This window comes from Larus michahellis, chromosome 3, assembly GCF_964199755.1.
Source record: "Larus michahellis chromosome 3, bLarMic1.1, whole genome shotgun sequence".
Classification (NCBI taxonomy): domain Eukaryota; kingdom Metazoa; phylum Chordata; class Aves; order Charadriiformes; family Laridae; genus Larus; species Larus michahellis.
Genome location: NC_133898.1, coordinates 70,806,436 through 70,829,820, shown reverse-complemented (window position 1 = coordinate 70,829,820; position 23,385 = coordinate 70,806,436). Strand labels below are relative to the sequence as shown.

The window sequence follows — 23,385 nt, the reverse complement described above, 5'->3', positions numbered from 1 at the left end:
TTGTGTTCATTACTTCAAAACTATGATCTTGAATGTGCTGGCTCGTTCACAGTCTGTTGCAAGGGTGGGAAGCATATGGTCTGGTGCCTGGTTATAGCTTGATATTTAATTTATTATGGACTCTGGGCTCACTATCTTTGCAGGGCGAGGGGGAATGGTGTTTCTCTAATGCTATAGTTCTGTTAACATATAGGGCCTACCAAATTTATCTGAAATTCCTCAGTTAAGAAACTGTTCATCACATTGGTCTGATGCATAGGACATTGCACTTCTGTATGCAGGTGTGGAAACCTCATCCAATTCCCATGGAAGTCAAAGAGATTTAATTTAATTTTGAATCAGATTCTGTAGACACAAAGGTCTAGTGTAGCAAAAGCTAGATGTTTCCCCAGGCTGCAACTGGGCCTTGCAGCTTTGCAATAGTCTACATCTGCCTGGGCATTGTGAGTATAAATGGTGTCTTCACTCTTAGGCCTTTTCCTGCTATCATAGAGATAGTGAACCATGATAACGGCACAGCCATTGACATTGCAAACTGTATAAATTCACACGCTGACATCTGTCTTGCATTTGTTTTATTGGCTTTCCTTCGTTTTTTCCAACCCCACCATATGCAGAAATAATCGATAGTCCATTGATGGTTAGGGTAGTTGTCTCCTTCCTTCTAGCCCCACTATACTGCATACCAGCAAAGCTTTTGCCCCTGTATGGAGGGTTTACTATTCAATCTTACAGTGAGGGATTATTATGAGTTGGAGCCACTGAGGAGTCACCCATAGAAAGGGAATCTTGTGGTGAAAGCTTTGCATGTATGCAACAGCAACTTGGCTCGCCCTCTCGGTGTCAGTAGGAGGCACAGTGTAAGTAGAAAATTTAAGTTTTCCAGCATTCAGAAGGAATTTCTTAATGTTTAGTTTTTGAAAGATTGCCTGAGTCCCTAGTGGGCTTTTTTTTGTTTCTAGATTTTGTAAAAACAGTATATAGAAAACCGATGAACCAAAGTGTGGACAGAGGCATGTCTATTACCACAGCCCTCCCCAGGGTGCAGGCTGTAACGTCTGCTGCCTGAGTACAGACTTCCCAGCGGGTTTCGGTCACCTATACAAAATACCAAGAGTCTCCTTTATAATTTGCCCCATGTTGGCATCATTGTGTTGTGATGAAAGGTTGTTGGAGGGGAAAAACAAAACCCAGTGTGTTGAGGCCATCAGACAAGGATTGCAGAATGTTGTCCTGGAATGTAGCTGGTAAAAGGTTGTAAAACTGGTTTTTCCTGTAGAAGGGATCCACTGTTGGTTCCTTCAACTAAATCTCTCATAAAAAAAGGACTAGTAGTATAAACAGGGGAGGGATCCAAGTAACTGTCCTGCCTCTCTCCAAATCTGAGATATCCACATGGACTCTAAAACGGGCTGTGTCAGGACCTTGAAAATGCTGTACAGGACCACAAAATCTGATTTGTTCCAATGCAATATTTCAAAATCCAGATCACAGTCTTGTAAAGTGTAAGGGGGTGTAGACTTGGAGACTAAACTTAGTCCAGTAGAGAGATACAGCAGTGAATTTGAATCTAAACTCGTATTTGGTTGCAGGGATCTGGTTCATGTCCATAACTGCTAGCAGCACTCTGTAGGATCATAAAGCCCCTTATGAATAATTCTGTGCAGTTGACAGTTCCCTTTTGTAAAAAATGGTGGTCATTTTGGGACAATAGGTACGCTTCAGTTTCAGTAATAAAAAGCACTGCTTAGCACTGAGATACATTCACAAAGTATGAATTTGTTTTCATCTTTTGAGAATTATAGAAGAGAATTCTGTGATAAACAAAATGAAAGGTTTTTTTCATTTTTATTCTAAGCCACATGCAGGAGAAGGCAGTGGAAGTTTTTTATTCACAGGCACAGAAATAAAGTAGTGTCACAGTCCATTCTGAGAGGCACAGCATAGATCCAAATACAGCGCACATGGTATATCTGCTCCCTTTCCAGAACAGAGTTTACAAACAAAGCAAATTGTCAAACCTCCCTTTTAAATCTAAAACATTCATATCTGCAATGACTTTTTACTGATATTCTGATAATTCCTAGAACATAAGACAGTCTACACAAAGACGTGTTTTCCTGCTGCAAAGGAATTGTATACATCTAAGAAGCAGGCAAGCAGCAGATGCAGCGTGGAGAGAGAGAGATAAACAGGACATATATGTGTGTTAAATATTCAAATAAACACAGATGATCAATACCTGTTATTGTTACATGACCTATTTCTTTTTGTCAACAGTCATAAATAGGAATGATAGAATACTATACTAGTACCTTGCCAATGAACCTCAGCATTGCACAGACACTCACACAACTGCTATTTAGGGAGTCTGAGAATATAAACAGAGTATGAATGAATCATATAGCCCCATGTGCTAGTCCACCAAAGTGGCTGGACAGATAAATCCAAGGGTGCCCTTCATACAGGGACGTGCACGCATTTGCATTCACATGTCCGTTAGATCCCGTGTATGTCTTCCCAGTGGGAGTGCAGAGCTCACTTAGGAGGTGCTATAGATTTTACTCCAGACTGTTGGTGAGCCATGAATGTCTCAAAATATTAAAAACAAACAAGCAACAACAAAAAAACCCCAAATATTCTTCTGTAGCTATATAAACCATACTTTTAAAATGCTCACCTTAAGTAGTCTGATGTTTTTCATGCTTGAAAAATTACTTACACAGTGAGCTATCTACTTAATTTGAAGTTCTAAATGTGCTAGTAGATATATGGATTTTATACATGTATATGTAAATGAGAAATGCTTTGCAGAAATTATGAGAGAAGAGCTCCTTTTTTAGACTGTAAGAATAATATATAATGTGCTCCAAGTAAAATTACATTCTGAGTAAATACAACCACTTCTGTTTTGTGTTATCTGGAGGCCTCCGTGACTGATTAGTCATATTCTGCATAGTAAGTACTATAGGGTCAAGTGTCAGAGTGGCTGAGCACCATATTTCCTATTGATTTTGTTCAGAGTTGCATGGACAGATCATTAGTGACAGATCATTTCTGTGATTCACTAGCAATTCTGAAAAATAAGAAACTCTCCAACTGGAAACCACAGTGTTATTTTTTTCTAGTGAATAAATAGACTGGGACAACCAAAACATTTTGTCGAACATCTTTAATAAAAGCAAAGGAAATTTGGAATCAAAGGACTGCATTCAAAGGAGCATGTGGGACCAATTAATAAAAGCTGGGAGGAGATGCTGCTCATATATATCTTGTGGCTCCGGAGAGATAAGAGTCTGAATTAAGTCCCTCCTCTAAATAAGTTAAAGGATAGGCTTAAGCCCAGGTTTTGGAGATAGTGAAGGAACACAGTAAGCAGTGGGCTAGAGAATGTGGAGTATGTAGCCGTTTGAGTGGTTTTGGGAATAGTGCCTGTACCTCCCTTGGACTCACATGTTAACCTAAAATTTTTCTTCTTGGAAATGCTAAACCCATTTTTAATGTTTTCTCTTAGTTTGTTTTGTTTTGTTTTTCATTTTCTTTTAACCGAAACTATTGCCATAGCTGCCTTTTTGAATATTTTTCAGAGTATTTTCCCAAACTTTTTCCAAAATATAGTGAAATGCTTTACCCAGGTGTAGTCTGATAACTCTTCAGCTGGAGAGCGCAGTTCTTCCTTCCCCACGGTGATGGCACCATGGAGGCCCAGAACTGGAAGAGTTTGGTTTGTCTTGATGTGTCAGAGCAGGATGCTCGTACTAACAGCTAATTAAGACGCTGACTCTCAAAATTAAGGGTTTTGTTTACCTCGCCCTCTTGAGTCCCCATATGAATTATGTTTTATCAGTGAAATCACTCCTGGGTTGTGCAATCCACTAGGAAGACTAATAAAAGTCTTTTATAACTATAATCTATATGTGCTGGCAAACTTGAATAAATTTACATACGTGAAAAAGAGCAAATTTAGATAATTGAACAGTACAAAGCTTTGTGCTGAGAGCATACAATAGTATCTCTTTCACCAGATGTGTGTGACTAAGCAGCCTCTTATTACTGGTTGCAGAATGCTAACTCCAGAAAAGGCCATTAAAAGTATGGCCTTTAAATACAGATGGAGAGAAAGAGTTATTTACCCAGTGCAAGAAATTGCAAAGTGACAAATTACATGGCCAGAGGAGATTGGACAATAAAATCTGCTTTTCCTGGATTGTATTCTTCATAAAAGGAGGATGCTGTAGTAGGCTATATAGTTTATTAGGAAAATGACTAATGGAAAAGTACAATTTCAACATACATGTATGTATAAGAATCCTCACTAGGTATACAGTTATTTCATCATAGACGTTTATTCATGTGAACTCTTAACAAAGCAGGGAGATGCCAACTTCTTGCTTTTATCAACAGATACCTAAGAATAGACTGCTGGACTTTGCATTCCTTCAATGGCAGGAGCTTTAAGTTAGAAGACAGAAGAGAGAGGGGGAGGGAGTATGAGGTTTTTCCAAGTTTTATGCTTTGTTCAGAAAAAAAATTCTGACCTGAGCTTAGAGTATTTTAGTCATTTTTCCCATGAGAAACTCTTGAATTACAAGCAGTGAATAAATAGGCAGAAGATTTTAAATTTATTAAGCAAAATCAAAAATCAGGGGCAGCTAAATTTAAGAATGCTGCTAAAATGTAAATTCATCATGTGCCGTGTTCTTCATCTTTGCCAGATGGCATAGATGATTGTTGGCCAGAAGAAATTAAATTTGTGCTCTTACTCTTCTAAGCTGAGTGGGTGCTTATAGTGTTAGCCAGTGGCTTTTACTGGAGTGTTACAATAAAGACGAGCAGTGAAATATTTTGGATCTGATATACAGTATACATCTTCATGAAACATTTTTGATTCAGAGCTTGGGAAGGAAGAAATTACTTTTTACAATCAGGAAGAAGCAGCTAATAACTTAAAATCCAGCTCAGCCAGAGGCTCCTGGTGTTACAGCTACTATCTTTCCGTGGTGTGGCAATGAATTCCTTCTCTTGTCTGTTGTGACACATAGGTGAGAAACATGCAGCAGAGCCCGACGATGCAGAGCTGGTGAGCCTCAGCAAAAGGCTGGTGGAGAATGCAGTGCTGAAGGCTGTACAGCAGTATTTAGAAGAAACGCAAAACAAAACCAGACAGACTGATGGGAGCCCCGTGAAAACTGAAGCAGCAGCAAGCGTCAGTAAGAATGAGAGCGACAATGATAACAGCAAGTGAGCACTGTGCAAAAAGCCCAGGAGCAAATATCCCACCAAGAATAACCACAAAAACATGTCCCAGCTCCCCGCTGAAATTTGCTAAGTGGTGCTGGGTGACAGGCACTCTGCTTTGTGAGTCTCTTATCAAAAGTTTGTTCTGAATCGAAGGACATTGTCTACCAGTTTACTAAGTGCTTGCACTGCTGAAAATTTGTTGAATGCTGGGAGGGATGGACGGTGGAAAAAGGACAAGAATGGTGAAGCAGGCGGCTCCAGTCTTTACTGGTTCTTGATAACAAGAGCCCCTTCCTTGCTTTTGAGGAGAAACTGAACCCTTTGTGTTTGCCTTTCGGACTGTCATGAATGGCCGTGGAAGAGGCCTTGCCGTAAGTGGAAGCGATGCCCTGCGCCTGAGGGTTTGGCACTGCCGCAGGGCTGCTTACTCCATGTGAGAGCACATGCTGTTTCCTAGTCAACAGCAGTCAACCCCAAGCTAAAAATTACCACTACAGATATTCATCGCAGATACTATTACACAGTATGTAATATGGCAGGAGTTTCTCTTAAATGTGACTCTGTACTGTTCTTTACTTTTTGGTAGCATTTGTTGATGTAAACTATATTTTTTTGACAAAGTAACTTTTTTTAAAAAATGGATATGGGCAAAAGGCTGAGCAATTAATACTGTCCAAAGCAGATACGATCTCTTTATCTCCATACATTAATGACGCTAAATGACATTAGTTGTTATAAAATGTATTATATTGTTCTTTTCCTTTAGGAAAGAGCCATGAAGCAGACTTAGTAAAGGAAGCTTTGCACAGAGAAACACAAGCCCTGTTATCCAGACTGAATCAGATAAAGGAGCTGTTATCCAGTCCTGAGATCCGCATGAAAATAAGCAAAGAACTGCTTGAAGACAGGCACAGATCTAACAGTAAATGGAAAAGTTGTATTGACTCTGGATCTCCAAACGCATGATTGTAAATTGCCATGATGTAAAATCTCATTGGGTTGTTTGAAGGCAAAAAAAATTTCTTCAAGAAATTTTCCTTTCTTTTTACTGAAAATATGAATGGGTGTAAATGGCTCATGAGGAATCATGGTGAAATACTTGCACAGCGGGATTATATTTCATAATGATGAAGTACAGCCGCTCCTCAGCACTGCTTTGAAACACACTTGAATATGCAGGTATATGTCAGACTCCAAAGCGGAAAAATACTAGTTTCAAATAAATCTGAGCAAACACTGTGCCCTTCCTTTATCATTGCAAACAATTCAGATTTTTCCCTTCCTTAGCGATGATATACAAATTTTAAAAAATGAATGCTTTTAAATACTTAACAATGTATATTTGGAAAAAAAACAACAACCCTCTTTTAATTATCTGCCTTTTGGATATGTACTGGCATTTTGGCTTAGCACTGTCTGTTTTTTATTTTTTTTAAACAGCACTTGAATACTTGTATAGATGCCGATATGTTGTTTCTGCTGATGTTTACACTAATGCAAGAATGTTTTAAATTTCAGAATGAAATTCAGGCTCCACTGATCCCAATGGCAGACTCTCATTGGATTTAATGGAGTCGGGATGCTGCAATTAAGATTTCTTGTGAAAATAGTAATATTCCTTGGGATAATATTTGCCTTTTTACTTTTGTAGAACAGTGTTTTTGTCTTTTGTTTTTGATGTTTCCTCCATCTCTACCTTCTGCTGCCTGAGGTGGGGTGTCAGTTTGCTCTCATGGTTCCCTCTGCACGCCTGCAAGATTCACTGAAGCTTTGGATGTACAGCAATGCAGGAATAGGTCCAATATTTGCATTTTTTATAAACGTTGTTTAAAATTTCCTCTGATCATAAAAGGTATATAATATATGTTGTGATTGGTATCAGAACTGTGCTGTTAGAACAGCTGTGTGCATATTCTTCATTGGTCTCAAGTACTGGTCATTTATCTCATGCATCACAGCTTATTTTTTTTCTCATTTGATATATAACAGTATATTCTGAAATGTCTCATACATGCCATGTCCACAATAAAGTTTTTTTTCCTTTGCACTCTATGTACCTTTTTCACCCGTCTCCAAATGGACTTTAATAAAATAAAGTATTGGCAAATAACAGGATTGACAGAAACGGTGCTTCTGTGAATCACACCATTAAGTGGAATATGGGTGTCGTGCCAAGGTACTGATCTAGAGCTGGGAGCTGAAATCATGTGAAGAAATTCATGCAGATAAGCTAGTCCCAAGTCATTACTGTTTTAAATGGCAAAACTTCAAAACTCTAGGGATTAATTTATGTTCTGGGCAGCGTAGGTTTAGAAGGAAGTACTGGTACAACTTCCTAGAGGTCCATATCCACTATTCAAAATCAAAAATTGAATTTGAGTTTAATGAGTAGTCTCAAATTTTCTGTAGAATAATAATTTTTAAAAAATAAGTAAATCTGAATCGACAATCACCCCCAGATAGAAAAAACCCCAAACATTCACAAGTGGATCCATACATACCTGCACGGGGAGTCTCTGAGCCCAGCTTGTTCCCTTATTCCATAGGCTGAGGAGAGAAGTTTTTGTCATATCAAACATTACGGAGTACTAGATCATTCAGAGACGGCTATTCATATGGTATCAAGAAATTTAAATCCAGATGACAACACAAAACCAGCCATTCAGCTATGAAAACAGGAAAACAATTTATTGTATTCTATCTGAATCTCAGGTCGTCATCTCCCTCTCCTCCATACAAGTCATTACCATGATTAAGTGCCTTTTTATGTAGTTCAGCTTGTAACAGTCATTGTTTTCAAGTTTCAAGTAAAACTGTAGAAATTAATCACTGAATTTATGTCCAGACACTTTGATAGGTGACCTGCTTTTTAGAGACTCTGCTCAGGGCCAGTTCTTATGGATGGCATCAAGAATAGCAGCTCTGAAAATAAAAAGTATAGGGGAGTTAATGGCCTGAACATAGGCAGCTATTGTCGTTTGAGGTGGCCTAGAGTGGGCCTGGCATCGGTCTGGCAAATATGACCCAAACCCTACGGGAGACGTGTTCTTCGGGATCAGGATCTGTGGGCTAGAGGATCCCCCAGAGCCTCTAAAAAGACACTAGATATCTATGTTTAGGCAGCTAAAACCTACCTTTGATTTTCAGATGCTTTGACCCATGAAAGTCAACAGGGCTTTTGTTTCTAAAGCATTCACTTTCTTTTTAAAATGCCAACCATAGCCTTTATTTCCGGTTTTGACAAGTGACCAATATTAATTTACTCAAAACTGAAAACAAAATAGGGTGAAAAAAATTCTGCACCTGGAGTCATTCTCATATGACAACCTTTCTTCTTGCGTTCTCTATTTTTTCTAATTTTTCTTTTCCAGTGGTAATGAAGCCTGGCCGCCAGATTAAGGAATAAATCTTTTGTATGGAGCTGTGGGATGAGCACTGAAGAGTGCAGATACATGGAGACTGAACCTAATACAGGCAGGTGTGAAGCTCTGGGCTTCACCAGAACAAATACGTTGCCTTCCTCACACTCATAAATCATTTTCAGACAACAATTCTGTTTTACAATTAGGCTCTCCTTTTGGGGAATGTCTTGAGGTAGTGATGCACAGGTTATTCTGGGAAAGTGTTGGCATTTCAAAACAGATGGTGCAAGTTTGTCCATGTTTTGTTTTCAGTTCTACTTTCTAGCTTGCTCATGCTCGAGAGTATTTCTACACTGCTGATTGTAGAGATGTCTGTGACAGGTTTAACAGTAGTAGCTCAGCTTCCAGGGCTAGGCTAGCTGGAAAGCTTTGGGCTGCCCGGGACCCACTGAGAAACCGGTCCTCATATCTACGCTTGGTCTAGGTGTAGAGCACAAAAGTTGCAGAAGCCATATATTTGATATGTATGTACATTTGAGCAGCCCTTGCCATGAATTTTCTGCACCATTGAGCTGTGCAGCAGAGGTGTTTAAGAGTTGACAGAGTAACCAGAGAGATCAGTAAACGCGTGTGAGTCCTGACCAACAGACACCAATTCTCTGATGTAGGAAGAGAGCTGTAGAAACCAATGTCTCCAAGCGCGGGTGAACATGGCACAGGGATGCTCAGTTTGGTGGATAGATAGTAACGCAAGAGATGAATGTGCATCAAGCTTTTCATGAAAAGGAAAGTAAATACTATTTCTGTGTTGACTGAAGGTGATACAAATTTTAGCAGGGGTTGGAACTTCAGACGCTGTATCTAAATATAGAGATTTTGGGACCCGCACTGGATAATGCCCTGTATCCACTACTGCTCCTACTGAAGTAAGTATGATGCTTTGAGTGGTAAAATACTGCTTCATGGCAAGGTTACACAATCTGGAAGTTAGGACTCACGAGGCTTCATGTTATATATTTATAGAAGTTGCAGATTATAACTGTGCACACGTTTGTGCATGCTATTTTAGCCTAACGGCCATGTGAGCGTATCATGGATCAGAGTGTCAGCCATGCTTCGTTCTGGTGACAAGAATGATACCGTTTCATTTTTATGTCAGTCTAGACGTGACTCATGTATTCTTGTTAGAATTCTGATTTTGTAAAAGTCTTGAGAAATATCCTACACATTTATGTCATCAGCAAGCAGGAAAAACAGAAGAGCAAAACCACCTTGCTCAGTACAGCTTGGACGTTAAAGTTTAGTAAAAACACACATTTACTTTTTTGAATTCAGTTATGTCTGAGAATATGCTCGTGAAATGAAGTGTAAACTGAAACTTTTTCACTGCAGATGAAATACTGCCTGCAGAGCCAGCTGCAGCCCCGCAGAAGCCGGGAGGGAATCCGGTTGCCTCACGTGGAGCCTGGTAGCTGGACACCGGAGGGTTGCTTCTCTCTGCTTCTAGCCTAGGACTTTTTTTTACACAATCTATTTCAAAGTGGTCTTTTATCTGTGAATGCCCTCTGCCTCTCTTCAGCTGCTGTTGGCATCTTGTCTTGGCCTGAGAAAATGAGGGGCTGAATCGGTACTGTAGCTTTCAGATGTTTCCATCCCTTTGGAGGAGGATGGGAGTTGTCACTGAAGTCCCAGAGGTTGATTGACGTCTTTGCAGAGATACCTCTGGTCACACTCGTCCTGCCAGAGGTCAGGGGAGGGCCTGCGCGGCTGTTCACTGAGTCTTCATCTACAGATCACTACTGTCTGGTCCTGAGGTGGTGGAGATGGCCCAAAACCACCAGGCAAAAGCAGTTCCTGAGGGACGCACCCTCCCGGAACCGAGAGGGTGAGTGGGTCAGCTGCATAGTTAGTGGGCGGGTGGATAAAGTGAGCATTGTTTTAGCTTTTTGAAAATTGTTCTAAGTCATGGTCATGTAGTAATTTAATTTGTGAAAAACTTTTGGAATTTTGATTCCTCCGTAAGTTTTCACATAGTGATAAGGAGTAATCTCTGCAACTGATGAAGCTGCATTTGCTTTCAAAGAGGTCATGAGTGCTGTACCATAATGTTCTATAGAAACGCTTTGCACTTTTTATTTCATAGAATCATAGAATACCGGGTTGGAAGGGACCTCAAGGATCATCTGATCCAACCTTTCTTGGCAAAAGCACAGTCTAGATGAGATGGCCCAGCACCCTGTCCAGCTGAATCTTAAAAGTGTCCAATGATGGGGAATCCACCACTTCCCTGGAGAGATTATTCCAATAGCTGATTGTTCTCGGTGTGAAAAATGATCCTGTTGTGTCCAGTTGGAATCTCCCCTGGAGTAACTTGTACCCATTACCCCTCAGCTTTTCCATGTGACTCCTTGTAAAAAGGGAGTCTCCATCCGTTAAAGGGTGTAGCCCCCTTTAAATACTGGAACACGGTGATAAGGTCTCCCCTAAGCCCTCTTTTCTCAAGGCTGAACAAAGCCAGTTCTCTCAGCCTTTCCTCATATGGCAGGCTTCCCAGTCCTTTGATCGTCTTGGTGGCCCTTCTCTGGACCCTCTCCAGCCTGTCCACATCTTTTTTGTATAGCGGGGACCAAAACTGAACATTTCAGTTAAACAAAATCATTGTGTTGGCCTGGTTTCAGAGGCAAGGAGTCACACCATTCTTATGGGAAAGGAAACTGTTTGAACCCTGGAAGTAGGAGCCCGTTAATGCTGACATGTGTTTTACTCCGCTGTTCCTTTGGTCAATACAGTTTCTGTATAAGCAAGTTCTTAGCGTACACTCAGCTTCTCATTTATATTCTCCTCATGTTAAGTCTTTATAGTGAGAACATTTGTACTGAATGAAAATCAGTCCTGAGAGGTATCTGGGCTGAGAAATAAAGCGCACTCGTAGCGGAGCAATAATTAGAACGGTACATGGGAAAACAAAAAGTGATATGCCTGCCATTCCTGGCATAGCAAAAAGGGCACTCCGGCATTGATAAGCAAACCTTCTGCAGCAAGAGGCTGGGGTTTGACTGCTGCGTTCTGCTCTCTGCTCCCGCTGCTGTTTGCGGCCTTTGTTCAGTGACTCTTGGGTGCAAAAATGCATCAGCAGAGCCTGGGACGTGGAACTGTTCCTTGCAAGGGATTCCCCTCATTGCTGGAAAATAAACCCCCCCTTTTGCCCCTGGTGATTAAGGATTAAACCATTCAAAAATGCAGAATTAGGGTAGTTAAAAGGAGTTGATTAAGAAACGACACATGAGGATTTCAGCAGAAACTTATTTGAAATAAAAGGAGTTTTTCTTTCAGATAAGAAAGGCAGAGATATTTTCAGGTCAGGATTGACTCTAGAGATTCTGGTGGGGTTTCTTTAGCAAAATTACAATTTGAATTAAAAGTAAGGGAAAGCACTGCACTTGCAGAATCCTTTTTATTGTTAATTCTTCTTTTTTCTTTCCCCCCCCAGCCATACAGAGAACTTGAGGCACTGAAACAGTCAGAAGAGAAGAAGAAGAAAGCATGCTGATACGATTTAACATCAGTCATAACTCAGACAACAAAAATGTAACAGAAAAACAAAGCCAAGAGGAAACGCCAGCAGCTACTGATAAAATTCAAACTTTAGCTGCCAGTGTAAAAAAGATGTAATAAGTCCAAATGTTTAGGAGAATAAAGGATGAAATGAAGTGAAACGATAGCGTTCTCTGCATCTGGTCAGTCAAATGGTGCACACCTGTGCGTGTCGCTCAGCTGTACTGTACAGGCAAATGTCCCATTTCCCAGTCACATTTTCCAGTCGAATACATGTGAGAGGGAAGGCTGAACGGCACGTGGCTGTGAAATGCCGCTCTGGCAGAGCGCTGAAGTGAAGGGCTACAAGAAATATTGCAGGATAGAGGCTGAGTCAAGGCAGAGTCAAGGCAACGCTCAGGGAGATGATCTCTAGAGGAGCAGGAAGAAGCAAGGAATCAAAACGTACATTTCAAGCTCCTTTTACTGATATGTTTTATCATTGCGTAGGTCCACTGAACTTCTGCATCTAGAAATCAAAGTGGACTGGGTAGTTAAATCCTTAAATGTGGACAGAGAACTACAGAAATTCAGTGCAAATAATCTTGAATTCTGTGGCGTGCAAGCTGCCAGCCAGCGGAGCGGGGCGGGAAGCGAGGGGATGGCTGAATGCTTGCAAACAGCCACATGCCATGGCTGCAGCATCAAGCTGCTGGCTGCGTTATTTTGTGCTTGTAAAGTACAGGATATTGGAATACAAATCATGGGTAAGAGGAAATGAGATGTCTATTCTTTGTGTAGGTAACGTCACCAAACTTATTTAGCTTAATTACCAAAAAGGTTCCACTGCAAAACCAGGCAGAATCGTCAAGGAAATACAATAACTAGATAAATTAAAAGCCGCTTTACCATTATGCTCTAAAATGAGATGTATCACTGCACCAGGGTGGAAACTCTTGGTTTTTCGAACAATTGCTAACAAAGGAATATGTGGAGAATGGCTAAACGAACATAGTAAATTAATAGTACTGCAAAGACAAGGAAGACGTTTAAAAAGAGAAGGTGTAAAAAAGGAAAAAGGGATTAATTTTTTGGTAAATCCGGATATTCTTAACTTCAGCCTTCCTGGCAAAGCTTCAAGTGCAGGGCAGGGCTCTAATATGTATAGCTCCGTTACGCTTAAACCTTAAAAAATGTGTTAATCAAGGCAACACATAACTGAAACTACTCTTAGTGGCAGATGCAGCGGACATATAGAAATAGACTCATTGCTCATCAAGCTAACATTCATTGTAAATTACCTGGCATTTTTGTTACACGTGTATTCTATAATTTTCTGTGTAGACTCAATAATAATTTTTCTAGAAATACAGGAAAGGCACTGAAATACAGAGGACACCCACCTAATTTGTACCTTAAAAGAAGATTATAAAGAAGGAAATGAAGTTATGCGCTTTTTTGAGAGACTGGAAATTAACTTTAGTTATATACTAGACACTTTTGGCATTTTCAGTATATGAGAGTTTCTTGCTTTCAGAATAACACAGACTAAACACATGTTACTGGACATCACTGGATTTAGTAGGTCACACAAAAGATACATACAGAGAAGCCACAGATCAATTCCCATAATTTTGTCTTGTTGCTATCCTGTAACTTCAGGCTATTGGAAGACCGCTTTCATCTGTGGTAGCTGTGAAGATACTCCTTCATAATTACTTATTAAGCTTCTGGGTTTTTTACTAGTGTAGCATTTCTGGATTGTCAATGCAAATTAATAATTTATATACATTAATAATTCATACTGGGGAGTCTGATGGAGTAAAAGAGGCTGGAGGGTGTGGGATCAAAGGGAAGAAGGATCTTCTCTGTAGTCAATGAAGTCACCAGGGTCATGAAGAGAGACTAAAAGACCATGGATGGGGAGTCTCTCTAGAGCAAAGTGCTCTACCAATCTGGGTGAACAACCTACCCCACCAGCACAGGAAAACCCGGGTTGGAAAGGTGAACACAAGTAGGTCCTAGCTCCAAATGTGTTATGGCCTGTCTTTCGGGTCAGTCTGTTTGGGTGCCTTTAACCAGGCACAAAGAGAGTCTGCAAACAGAACATGCACAACTCAAAAGCATAAAGTGATCATTTATTGCGTAACACATTACAAATTGGGATTTGATAACTACCAAGCCAAGCATTAGCCTGTTCCCCACCCCATAGTCTCTCTACTGGCCAGGTGGGCATCAGACAGGAGGAGAGGGGGTTGGTCTCCACAGTGCCCTGGACCGGAGCATCCCCGGTGCTGAGCTGCTGCTGGTCACCCGCTCCACCGACGCTGGTGCGCTGACCGTGTGACCCAGCGATTCCCAGCAGGGCCATTTTGCATTGCCAACCTCCTGCCACGGTGTCTCACATCATCCTCGTCAGCCTGAGTCAGAGTTGTGCAGGGGCCCATGTCAGAGCAGGACCTCAGCTCCGGGGCGGGTGAGCGGCAGACCCCCAGCTGGGGGGAGCTGTGAGCCAAAGGCAAAGTCACAGGCAGGGAAGAGGAGCTAAGACCTGGTTGTAGGTGGCCTGTACCAGGCAGGAGAGCCAAGTGCTGGCTGGACATCCATGCTGTTCCTCCCCGGAGGAGCAGGAGCAAGCACTAGCGCTGAGGAAGGCCGGCCATGCCTGTGGCGTGTGCTCAGGTGCCCATCCCGGGCTGTGGGCTCAGTGCGTGTTCAGCCGGGACCACGGAGAGGTGGGGACAGTGGTGGCGTGTGGGTCACAGCATGCTCCCCACGGCCTCCGCTGGCTGGTCCTGCACCACATCACCCCCACAGCCCCAACGCAACTGGAAACCTAGCCACATCCACAGCTGGCATGTGAGTTGTTCACCATACCAGCAGACATTTCCATCCAAATACTACATTAGCTTACGCACGAGTGGGTTAATGTTACTATTAATATTCCAGACTCAAACTGGTTCTTGCAAGAATTAGAAAAAGGAGGTTTCAAAAAAGTGTTAGCTGACATTTGTTAATCATTATTCTTGAAAGAAATCCCATGGCACTTAGCTCCGCCAAAATGTTTGGCGTTTTCTTACTCTGTTTCCTTTTCTCGCTCTAGAGAAATCCAAAGAGAAGATTGCCTTTGCCATGGCTGGCCCCAGAGGGTTAGGCACAGAGACATGTGGCCAAAATCAAATGGAAACCTGGGGAGATGGACACTGAACACACAGATAAAATCTCCACGTTGCACATAGTCTTTTCCTTTCTCTGGCTTGCCTGAGAGTCATCTTGCAGTGCTCCTCTGGTGGGGGCTATGCCACGTGGAAATGCTCATGTTCGGCCGTTTTGTGTAATTCATCCCTCACTATCCATGTTATTTAGATTTGTAGGTTTGTGCAAGAGCAATTTAAAAAGAAACACGAGCCCAACAGAGCACAGTCTGGTGTGAACATGTTGCAGCAACTGAGTTACACTCCCCTGATATTAAAGAAACCTCATTTCCTACCAACACTTACCCTGGAAATCATACAAATAATTTAAGAAGCTTTCAAAAGAAACCATTTCTTAAACCATAGAGAGAAAAACTTACCAATGGGTTAGCTGCTATCCAGACTTTCTCTTAATTGTACGAGTGGGCACGCCAGGTTACGCACAAAGCACAGGCCAAAGAGTCTTGCCTGGTGGCTACGGGTGAGCGTCCTGCATGGTCACACGTGGGCCTGGGCTCAAGTAATCACTTGTATTCCCTCCACTTTCTACTGCAGCTGCAGAAGTCCATGTCACATAAGTTACCTGTGTGACAAGAAGGGTTCTGCCCATATATGTGACCACCATAAGGTGGGGAGAAAAAGAAGCTCAGAGCGGCAGCACACCCAGAAGCTAAGCAAACCTGGGCTAGGAGACACCAAAGTTAGAGAAACCGATATCAAATCAAAATAACTTTCCGGAGGGTCTTTCATCACTCAGATTTCTGTGGTGAGAGGACAGATGTAGGAGTAGAATCCCAGACCTGAACCAGTAAATATTTCTTAGGCAGTTGTTTATAGACTGGGCTGCTGGCGTGATGTATAAAGTAGGCCTATTTTTAATCAGACTACTTTAGACTATGTTTAAAAACTGAAAATGCCATTGCTACCCAACTGAGGTAAATTCACCTAACAGGCTACAGGAAAAACATACCCAGGATGGGACATTTACATTAACAGAAATGGAAGTAGACTTAGACCAATAGTGAATACTTTTAAAACCTGTTCTGAGCCTCTGGGATAAATGCAGTTGAACAATGGCAAAGTAAACCTGTGGATGTATTCACACATTCATTCCACAAGTCACATTATTGCTTTTTATGGGCTCAAAAATCATTATGCATAGGATTATGCAAGAATAATCAGCCCAGTTTTTATGACAAACAAAACATTAGGGAAACTCAACAATTTTTTTCTGTTTTTGACTGTTCCCCTTCTTATAGCACTTCAGAGCCGAATGAGAATAGGAATTCTATCCCCTGTCTTAACAGGTATTACACGTATCAAACCGTAGTTTACATGAATAAACATATTATTTGAAACTGGAAATTTTCCCCATCTACTTCACTCATGTGAACTTAAGAACTGAGTTAGAGCCAAGGTCCGTGTTGCTGCCTTGTAAGAGCAGCCAGCGGCGGCTGCTTAAACAGGGGCAGTCAAGTGTTTCTCTCCCTGGCAGGTTCTCCCAGTTGCCAGCAATCAACCCATCAGGGATTTTGTGAGTGGGAGCTTGCGTATGGAGCTGGAGGCTTTGATTACCAGCCTGATTACCAAAAACGAAAGTGATTTCCAAAGAGCAGAGAAGACACATAAGAAGACGATAATAAAAGACAGTTGAAGTCATAAGTGAATTAATACGCTAGAGAGAAACTCAGTTCTGTTTAATAATAATGAATTGAGCATTATTTGGTATATTCCCTGCTCTCACAGAAGCAGGGGTGGGCTGCAAAATGCTGAGTGGCTTGGGTTGCTCATAGGCACGACTACTATCGGCTATGAATCTGTACCCATCGTGTGCACCTGGAATGGCAAAGCACGTACTACACCACATTTCTTAGCATCCTGCAGCAAGCCTTGCCCAGAGCACTTAAATACTGAGATTGACAGCTGTCCTTTTATTGCCATGCTGAATCAGAAATATTTGGCTGCTGTGGTAAGGAGGCTGCTCCCAGCAACAAGTCGGTGGGCAGCTCTGTTTTTCAAACAGGAGGTTGTAGCAAGGTGGGGGTCGGTCTCTCCTCCCAAGTAACAGGTGATAGGACAAGAGGAAATGGCCTCAAGTTGCACCAGGGGAGGTTTAGGCTGGATATTAGGAAAAATTTTAGACTGAAAGGGTTGTCAAGCATTGGAACAGGCAGTCCAGGGAAGTGGTTGAGGCACCATCCCTAGAGGTATTTAAAAGATGGGTAGACATAGTGCTTAGAGATATGGTTTAGTGATGTTTTTTGTCAGAGTTAGGTTGATGGTTGGACTAGATGATCTGTAAGGTCCCTTCCAACCTAGGCGGTTCTATGATTCTATGATTCTAAACAGGACACTGCAAATCCTTGCTACCTGGGAGGCCCAGAGGCCACGGCCACCAGCCAAGGAGCAGTCATGCAGTTCTGCCTGGCGTGGATGTGGTGTCATTAGCAAGATCTCCTTCTCACAGGTAAGCAATTCGGCTAACTTACACCCTCCCAGGGCAAATGGGTTTCAACTAGACCAGAGGGTCAAATGCAATTCATTAGGCAAAATAGCTAATGTATGATAGATTTGTAACTGCAGAACGTAAAGACATATTTTGAAAGAAAATGTTCTTACTGTGCTATTAGGTCAGGAGAAATGTTGCCTGAATAATAATTACAATTGAAAAGACACTTTTGTTTTTCCATTTGGTTTGAGGGTGAAATAACATTGCCACACTAGCGGAAGAGTCTGGTTCTTTTTAATGCACCAAACGTGCTAACTGGAGAGACAGCATTATGCATATTCCTTTTCTGTTATGCTCCTTTCCTATTTATGTTCCTCTAAATTATGGTTCTTCTCAAATACATGGCAACAGGCTGGGTGCATATTATTATTTTGTGCTTCGACAGCCTGGATCCTTCCAATATACTGTGTTGCAGTAAGGGGCATCAGGGGAAGCTGGCAGGACACAAAACAAACAGAAGAAGGGATTCATCGTGCAGCAGATAATCGATCTGTGGAACCTATTGCAGAAGGATCTTGTTAGTGGAAAATCTTTACATGGCTCCAGGGGACGAATGGATGAGTACTTCGAGAGGAAATCTATTGTGGATTGATATGGAAACCAGATCCACTTCAGGAAAGCCCCAATTGTAAAGCTATTTCTGTCTTTCAAAATATGAAATTATTTAAGATTTTAATTCAGCCACTCAGTAAAATCTGTGAGCTTTTTCACCCTTACTCCTTGGGCTTTGGAAAGTTGCTGTACTATACATTTGATTATACGCAGGAAAAATATTGTTACCAAGCTGTGATCAGATAACAAATAAAAATATAATCATGGACCTGGTAAATTCAGGACAGCCTATTGGAGGTGATGAGATGTGCAAGTCACTCTCTTATAGCCTGAGGGGATTTTCATGCTTCAGCAGTGTGTCTCCGACCGCTGGCACACAGATTTATCCTCCGCCCCTTGCCCCCTAGTTCAATTCCTTACTAATACAAATAACCTACTTGTTATTTCTCTTTTATTGGGGAGTGTGTGTTCTTTTCATGCTGTAACCATTCTGTATTTCTGTATTTTTACCCTTGTTGGCCATTGCTATACCTCTCTAACTCTAGGCCAGGCCCTCTGGGCTGATGTGACTAGAACTGACGACACCATTGTCATTTCAAAGGCATATATAGTCTGTCATGATGGTATTTTCTTTTATATTCCCTACTTCTTTCCTAATAATTCTTAACATTCAGTTTATCTTTTTGATCACTGCCCTGGACTAAGCTGAAATTTTCAAAGAAGTATTCAGTAATTGCAAGATCTTTTTCCTGGGTAGTAATAGCTAATATAGAGACCATTTTTGTGACTGTGTAATTAGGGTAGCTTTTGCATTACTTTGTATTTATCAGTATTGAATTTCTTCAGTAATTGCATTATTTACTGATATTCTCAAAAAATCTTTTTACCGCTCTTGATGGATTTAGCTTTGACTACTGTGAATAATTCAATATCATCTGCAAAAAGTGTCTCCTGATTCTTCACATTCTTTTCATGAACATTTGCAAACATTTATGGAGTTCTACAGCTATTCCATTTCCTATTACTCTACTCATTTTATACTCATAATTACTTAGTTTTTTTAATGCGCTTTCAGGAGAGACATTGTTAAAATGATTTGGTGATTAGCTCATCCTTAATTGTGTGTTTGCTCGTATCTTCAAATAACTCCAACAGATTTTACTCTAAAAGCCCTGTTGATTCATTTTCTATATAACATATTTATCTATCTTTAAATATTTTTTTCCATTAATCTGCTCAGTACCTAAGGCAGATTTATCTCCCTGTAATTTTCCAAATTTCCCCGGGAGGTCTTATTAAATATTCATGCCGCATTTACCATTTTCCAGTCCTTGGGATCTGAGGTAATTCTAAGCAACGGGTTAGAGTTTGGTCCTTTCAAACCATCCTCAAGCAGAAATTACTCAGGGTCTGGTAGCCAGACTTCACTCTCTCTGTGTTGCTGCGTTGCTGTGGGACATTTCAGAGGAAAAGCAATGCCACACTGCAAGCTTAGCACCTCATCCACTTGCAGAAGAGCACAGTTGTTTTCAATGCCAGGACTATTTTGGATTTGTTAGAATACTTCTAAAGACTAAACAGAAAGCAGTAAGAACAGGCACCTGTTGCCAGTGGCCTTGAGAGTACAGTGCTCTTCCAACAGAAAGGTCTTAGTGCTATTTGTGTCAAAATAAGCTGTGAAAACTAGGTTAGAACCTTTAAAATAACAAATTTAACAAAATTGGCACAAATTATTTTATTTTGCTGTATGAGGAGCTCAAATAGTTGAGCTCGTGTGCAACTACCTACTTCTCAATTCAACAATAACCAGAAGAACTTTGGACCATAGATGGCCTCGCAACTTAAAAAAAAAAAAAAAAAAAGAGTGTTTCTTCTCTTTCAGATTAGTAGTTTGGCTAATGAAAGCTCCCAAGTTTCCCAAGGGGAGAAAATGGAGATACTGGTGGAGGTCAAATTGTACGGGCGTCCCCTTTTATCCTTCTGCCAAGGCTCATGCAGGTGAAACCAGGGCACAAACTCAGGCAGCTGTTCATTGTAGGAAAGAGAAGATGGGAGATCTTCCAAGCATTTACATTAGCTTTGATCTAGACTCGTTTCCCCTTGACTGTATTTAGATCTAGGCAATTTGAGGGGTAGGAAATAAGGGTCTGAGAGAGAGAAGAGAGAGAGAATTTAACAAAAATAAAAATGCCGCATGCTGAAGTTAATAATGTTTCATACAAGAAAATTTATTCTTGGCTTTCAAAAAGAAAGCTGCTTTCAATTTTCTGTCATGCTAAAGCCATTTTGTACCATCTGGACTTCTGTTCCAGTTTTCAGGCAGGAAATATTTTCATTCCCGTGTAAGCTTCATCTCTTAGTTGCAGTGATCTCTAAAACTCAGTTACAATAATAATATTGCGTTAAGTCAGACTAAATATTGAACATCAAATACTAGATTGATTTTCTCTTCAGAGATTCCATTTCTTCAGTGTGCGAGTTGTTCTCCTGACAAGGAGCCCGTTACAGCACTTTCCTTTCTGCTAGCGCTAGGGACAGAACCAGAGTTCACCCCACGGCTTGATCCTGAACCTGCTCGTATAGCGGCAATGCTGCCTGCTACTCTACCGCTGCGGAAAGCAAGCTTGAAAGACCCCATCAGCCTTCTGAAGGACGTGGCAAGACTGACAGATGCCAGAATCCAATTTAAGTCTTCATTCTCAAACGCAAAACTCAGCACCAAAGAAGATCTTTGGCATATGCAAATGTAGTTTTATTGACTTGAGTTTATTCTGCTTCAGAACAAACCTGCCTGAAAATGTGCCTTTAGGGTTACGTTTTCCACAATGACAGAGAAACAGATCTATCCATACAAAAGTTTTCTTGTCTATTTAGACATAGTCCACAGCGTACATCTCATTTGCAAGAGCACGAGTGCTTGAACTTTGGCTCACAGGATACGTCCTCTTAATATTTAAAATACATTTAAAACACATTTAAAACAAATGCAACAGTCTCATGCCTCCAGATATCACAACTGCCATGGATAAGTAATCCTGGAAAATCCACTTAGAGATAACAGCAGGTGTTTAGATAAGCAACTAAAAAAGCACCTAAACCTTGTGGCTGGATGAGAACAAAGTTCTCCTTATGGTTACTGGGGTTTCCTGTTTCTGTTTGGGCTGAAAATACCTTGGGAACAGTTTAACACAACTATGTAGCAATTCCAGTCCTAGCAGCATCTGTGAAACAGAGAAAAAAAAAAAACAAACAAAACATCAAAACCAAAAATTAGCAAAAGTCTTAAAAATCCCATGAATTTTTTTTTACATCAGTTATTATTTTGAAATGAAAATCTGACGTGGAAATCTTCCTTTGAGGAAAACACACCTTTCTTTTCTTGGACCGATCTCTCTTCCCTCAGAGAAATGCTGAAAACAAGAAACAACCATAGGTTCTCCATAGGTTTTTCCAGCTGGGAGGATCTTTGTTCGGTTAAAATATTCTTAATTTCTTAAGTGTGATCAGATGCCACTTCTTTACATGTTGCAGGAGTCCTCTTCTGACCTTGTAAATTGAGTTTTATATATACACTTGTCTACAGCTCTCATTTGCAATGCCAGAGGCAATTTAATTGTTCAATACTTTCATTAGTCCTTTATCGATTGGTTCCTTTTCCTTCCTGCTGTGCGGAGAAAGGTACATTTCCTTTTGCTATTTGCTGTTTAATGAGACCTTCTTATTGTTTCTTTGGCATTTTGATGATATTGGATGCTAATCTTGCCTAGTGGTACTTAAAGCAGCTTTTTTATTTAACATTTTATTTAAATCAACCTTTTAAGCAATTTTGCCTGTCCCTGCGAGTTCTTTTACTCTGAACCCGTAGCAAATCTCTTCTCCTCCCTGCCTCCCTCCCAGCATCTATTAAAACAAATACTGGGCTGGGAAACAGAGGCTTTCCTCACCTAGCTGAGGGTATTCATGAACTAATATTGTAGCATGGCCTCTAAGGCTACTCTCTAGCGCGTGCTGGGAAGTACAGCACCCTGACACGCTGTGGATGTCATTAGCCAGGACATGGGGGCCTCTAAGATCTCAGACAAGTGTCTGCAATTGCCATGCAACCTCGTTGGAGCCAGGTGAGAGAGCAGCCATGGGAAAACCCTGACCTGCCTTGTTCCAGCCAGGGGGTGTTACAAGAGGTCGCTACAATACATTAATTTGAAATACAGACTTTTATACAGACCCATGCTTTCTTTCATGGCATAAAGCCACAGCACTCCTATCCAGGTATGTCCCTTTCTCCAGCTGGTGCCTCCTCTCTATTTCTAGGGCATTTCCTGACCCATGGGAAAACGGCTCCTCCAGCTCGGTGAAGAAAGTCCACGCCTTTGGTGACGACATGCTCGCGGCAGCTGGGGCTACACCAGGCTCCCTGTCTCCCTATGGTCATGGTGGGATGACTCCACCCTATGTTTTGTGTTTGACTCCAATTCTGTGGTCTTCGGAGAGTAGGACTTTCTGTTTTCAGTTTTCAAATTAAAAATCTCATTCACTTCAAAAGTTTTTCTGAGATTGGTTTGTTTTGTTTTAGTTGAGTTTTGAGCTTTTGAAACAGCTTAGGCAACTAAAGGTCTAGGAGAACGTATTGTTTAGGTGCTCAGTAGCACAGGGGAAAAATGAAAAACCTCTTTCACCTTTTTTTACAGTAAACCCCAACAAATTCATAGTATGTCTTTTACACACACTATTTTTAAATTGTTCATATTTGGATTTAAGAGTCTTTAGGTGAGTTACTGGAGCAGTGACCAGCTGTAAGGCAGGACCTGAACATGGTCCCAAAATCCATGTAGCTACTGAGGAAACAACTTGCCCCCTTAGAGCAGCCGATCCCCCAAAGTCTGGACATTTCAGACACATGTCCCCGTCCCTCCCCACGCTCTCTCTGGTGTTAGTGGCAAGGGACAGAGGTCTCTGGGAGTGGTGTGGCCTCAGAGACCTCTCTCGTGTTCCT

The 23,385-nt window shown here is 41.2% G+C and overlaps 1 protein-coding gene and 1 long non-coding RNA gene across 8 annotated transcripts in view; both read left to right on the top strand.

The window, feature by feature from the left end:
• Positions 1–22,777, top strand: part of AKAP7 (A-kinase anchoring protein 7) — a 105,747-nt gene extending 82,970 nt beyond the window's left edge. For 3 of the 7 annotated variants that reach the window (XM_074580708.1, XM_074580713.1, XM_074580712.1), the window contains exon 8: positions 5,043–7,288. In XM_074580708.1, the coding sequence (XP_074436809.1) occupies positions 5,043–5,245 (203 nt within the window). In that variant the 3' untranslated portion in view covers positions 5,246–7,288. Of the gene's footprint in view, positions 1–5,042; positions 7,289–22,703 lie in introns of those variants that run through there. The other 4 variants (XR_012586225.1, XR_012586224.1, XM_074580710.1 and 1 more) reach the window with 4 other exon arrangements.
• On the top strand, positions 7,842–12,319 carry LOC141740998 (uncharacterized). The gene is made up of 2 exons (XR_012586226.1): positions 7,842–10,488; positions 12,094–12,319. It is a non-coding gene; the product is annotated as an uncharacterized LOC141740998 (long non-coding RNA).
• Positions 22,778–23,385: the final 608 nt, after the last annotated feature.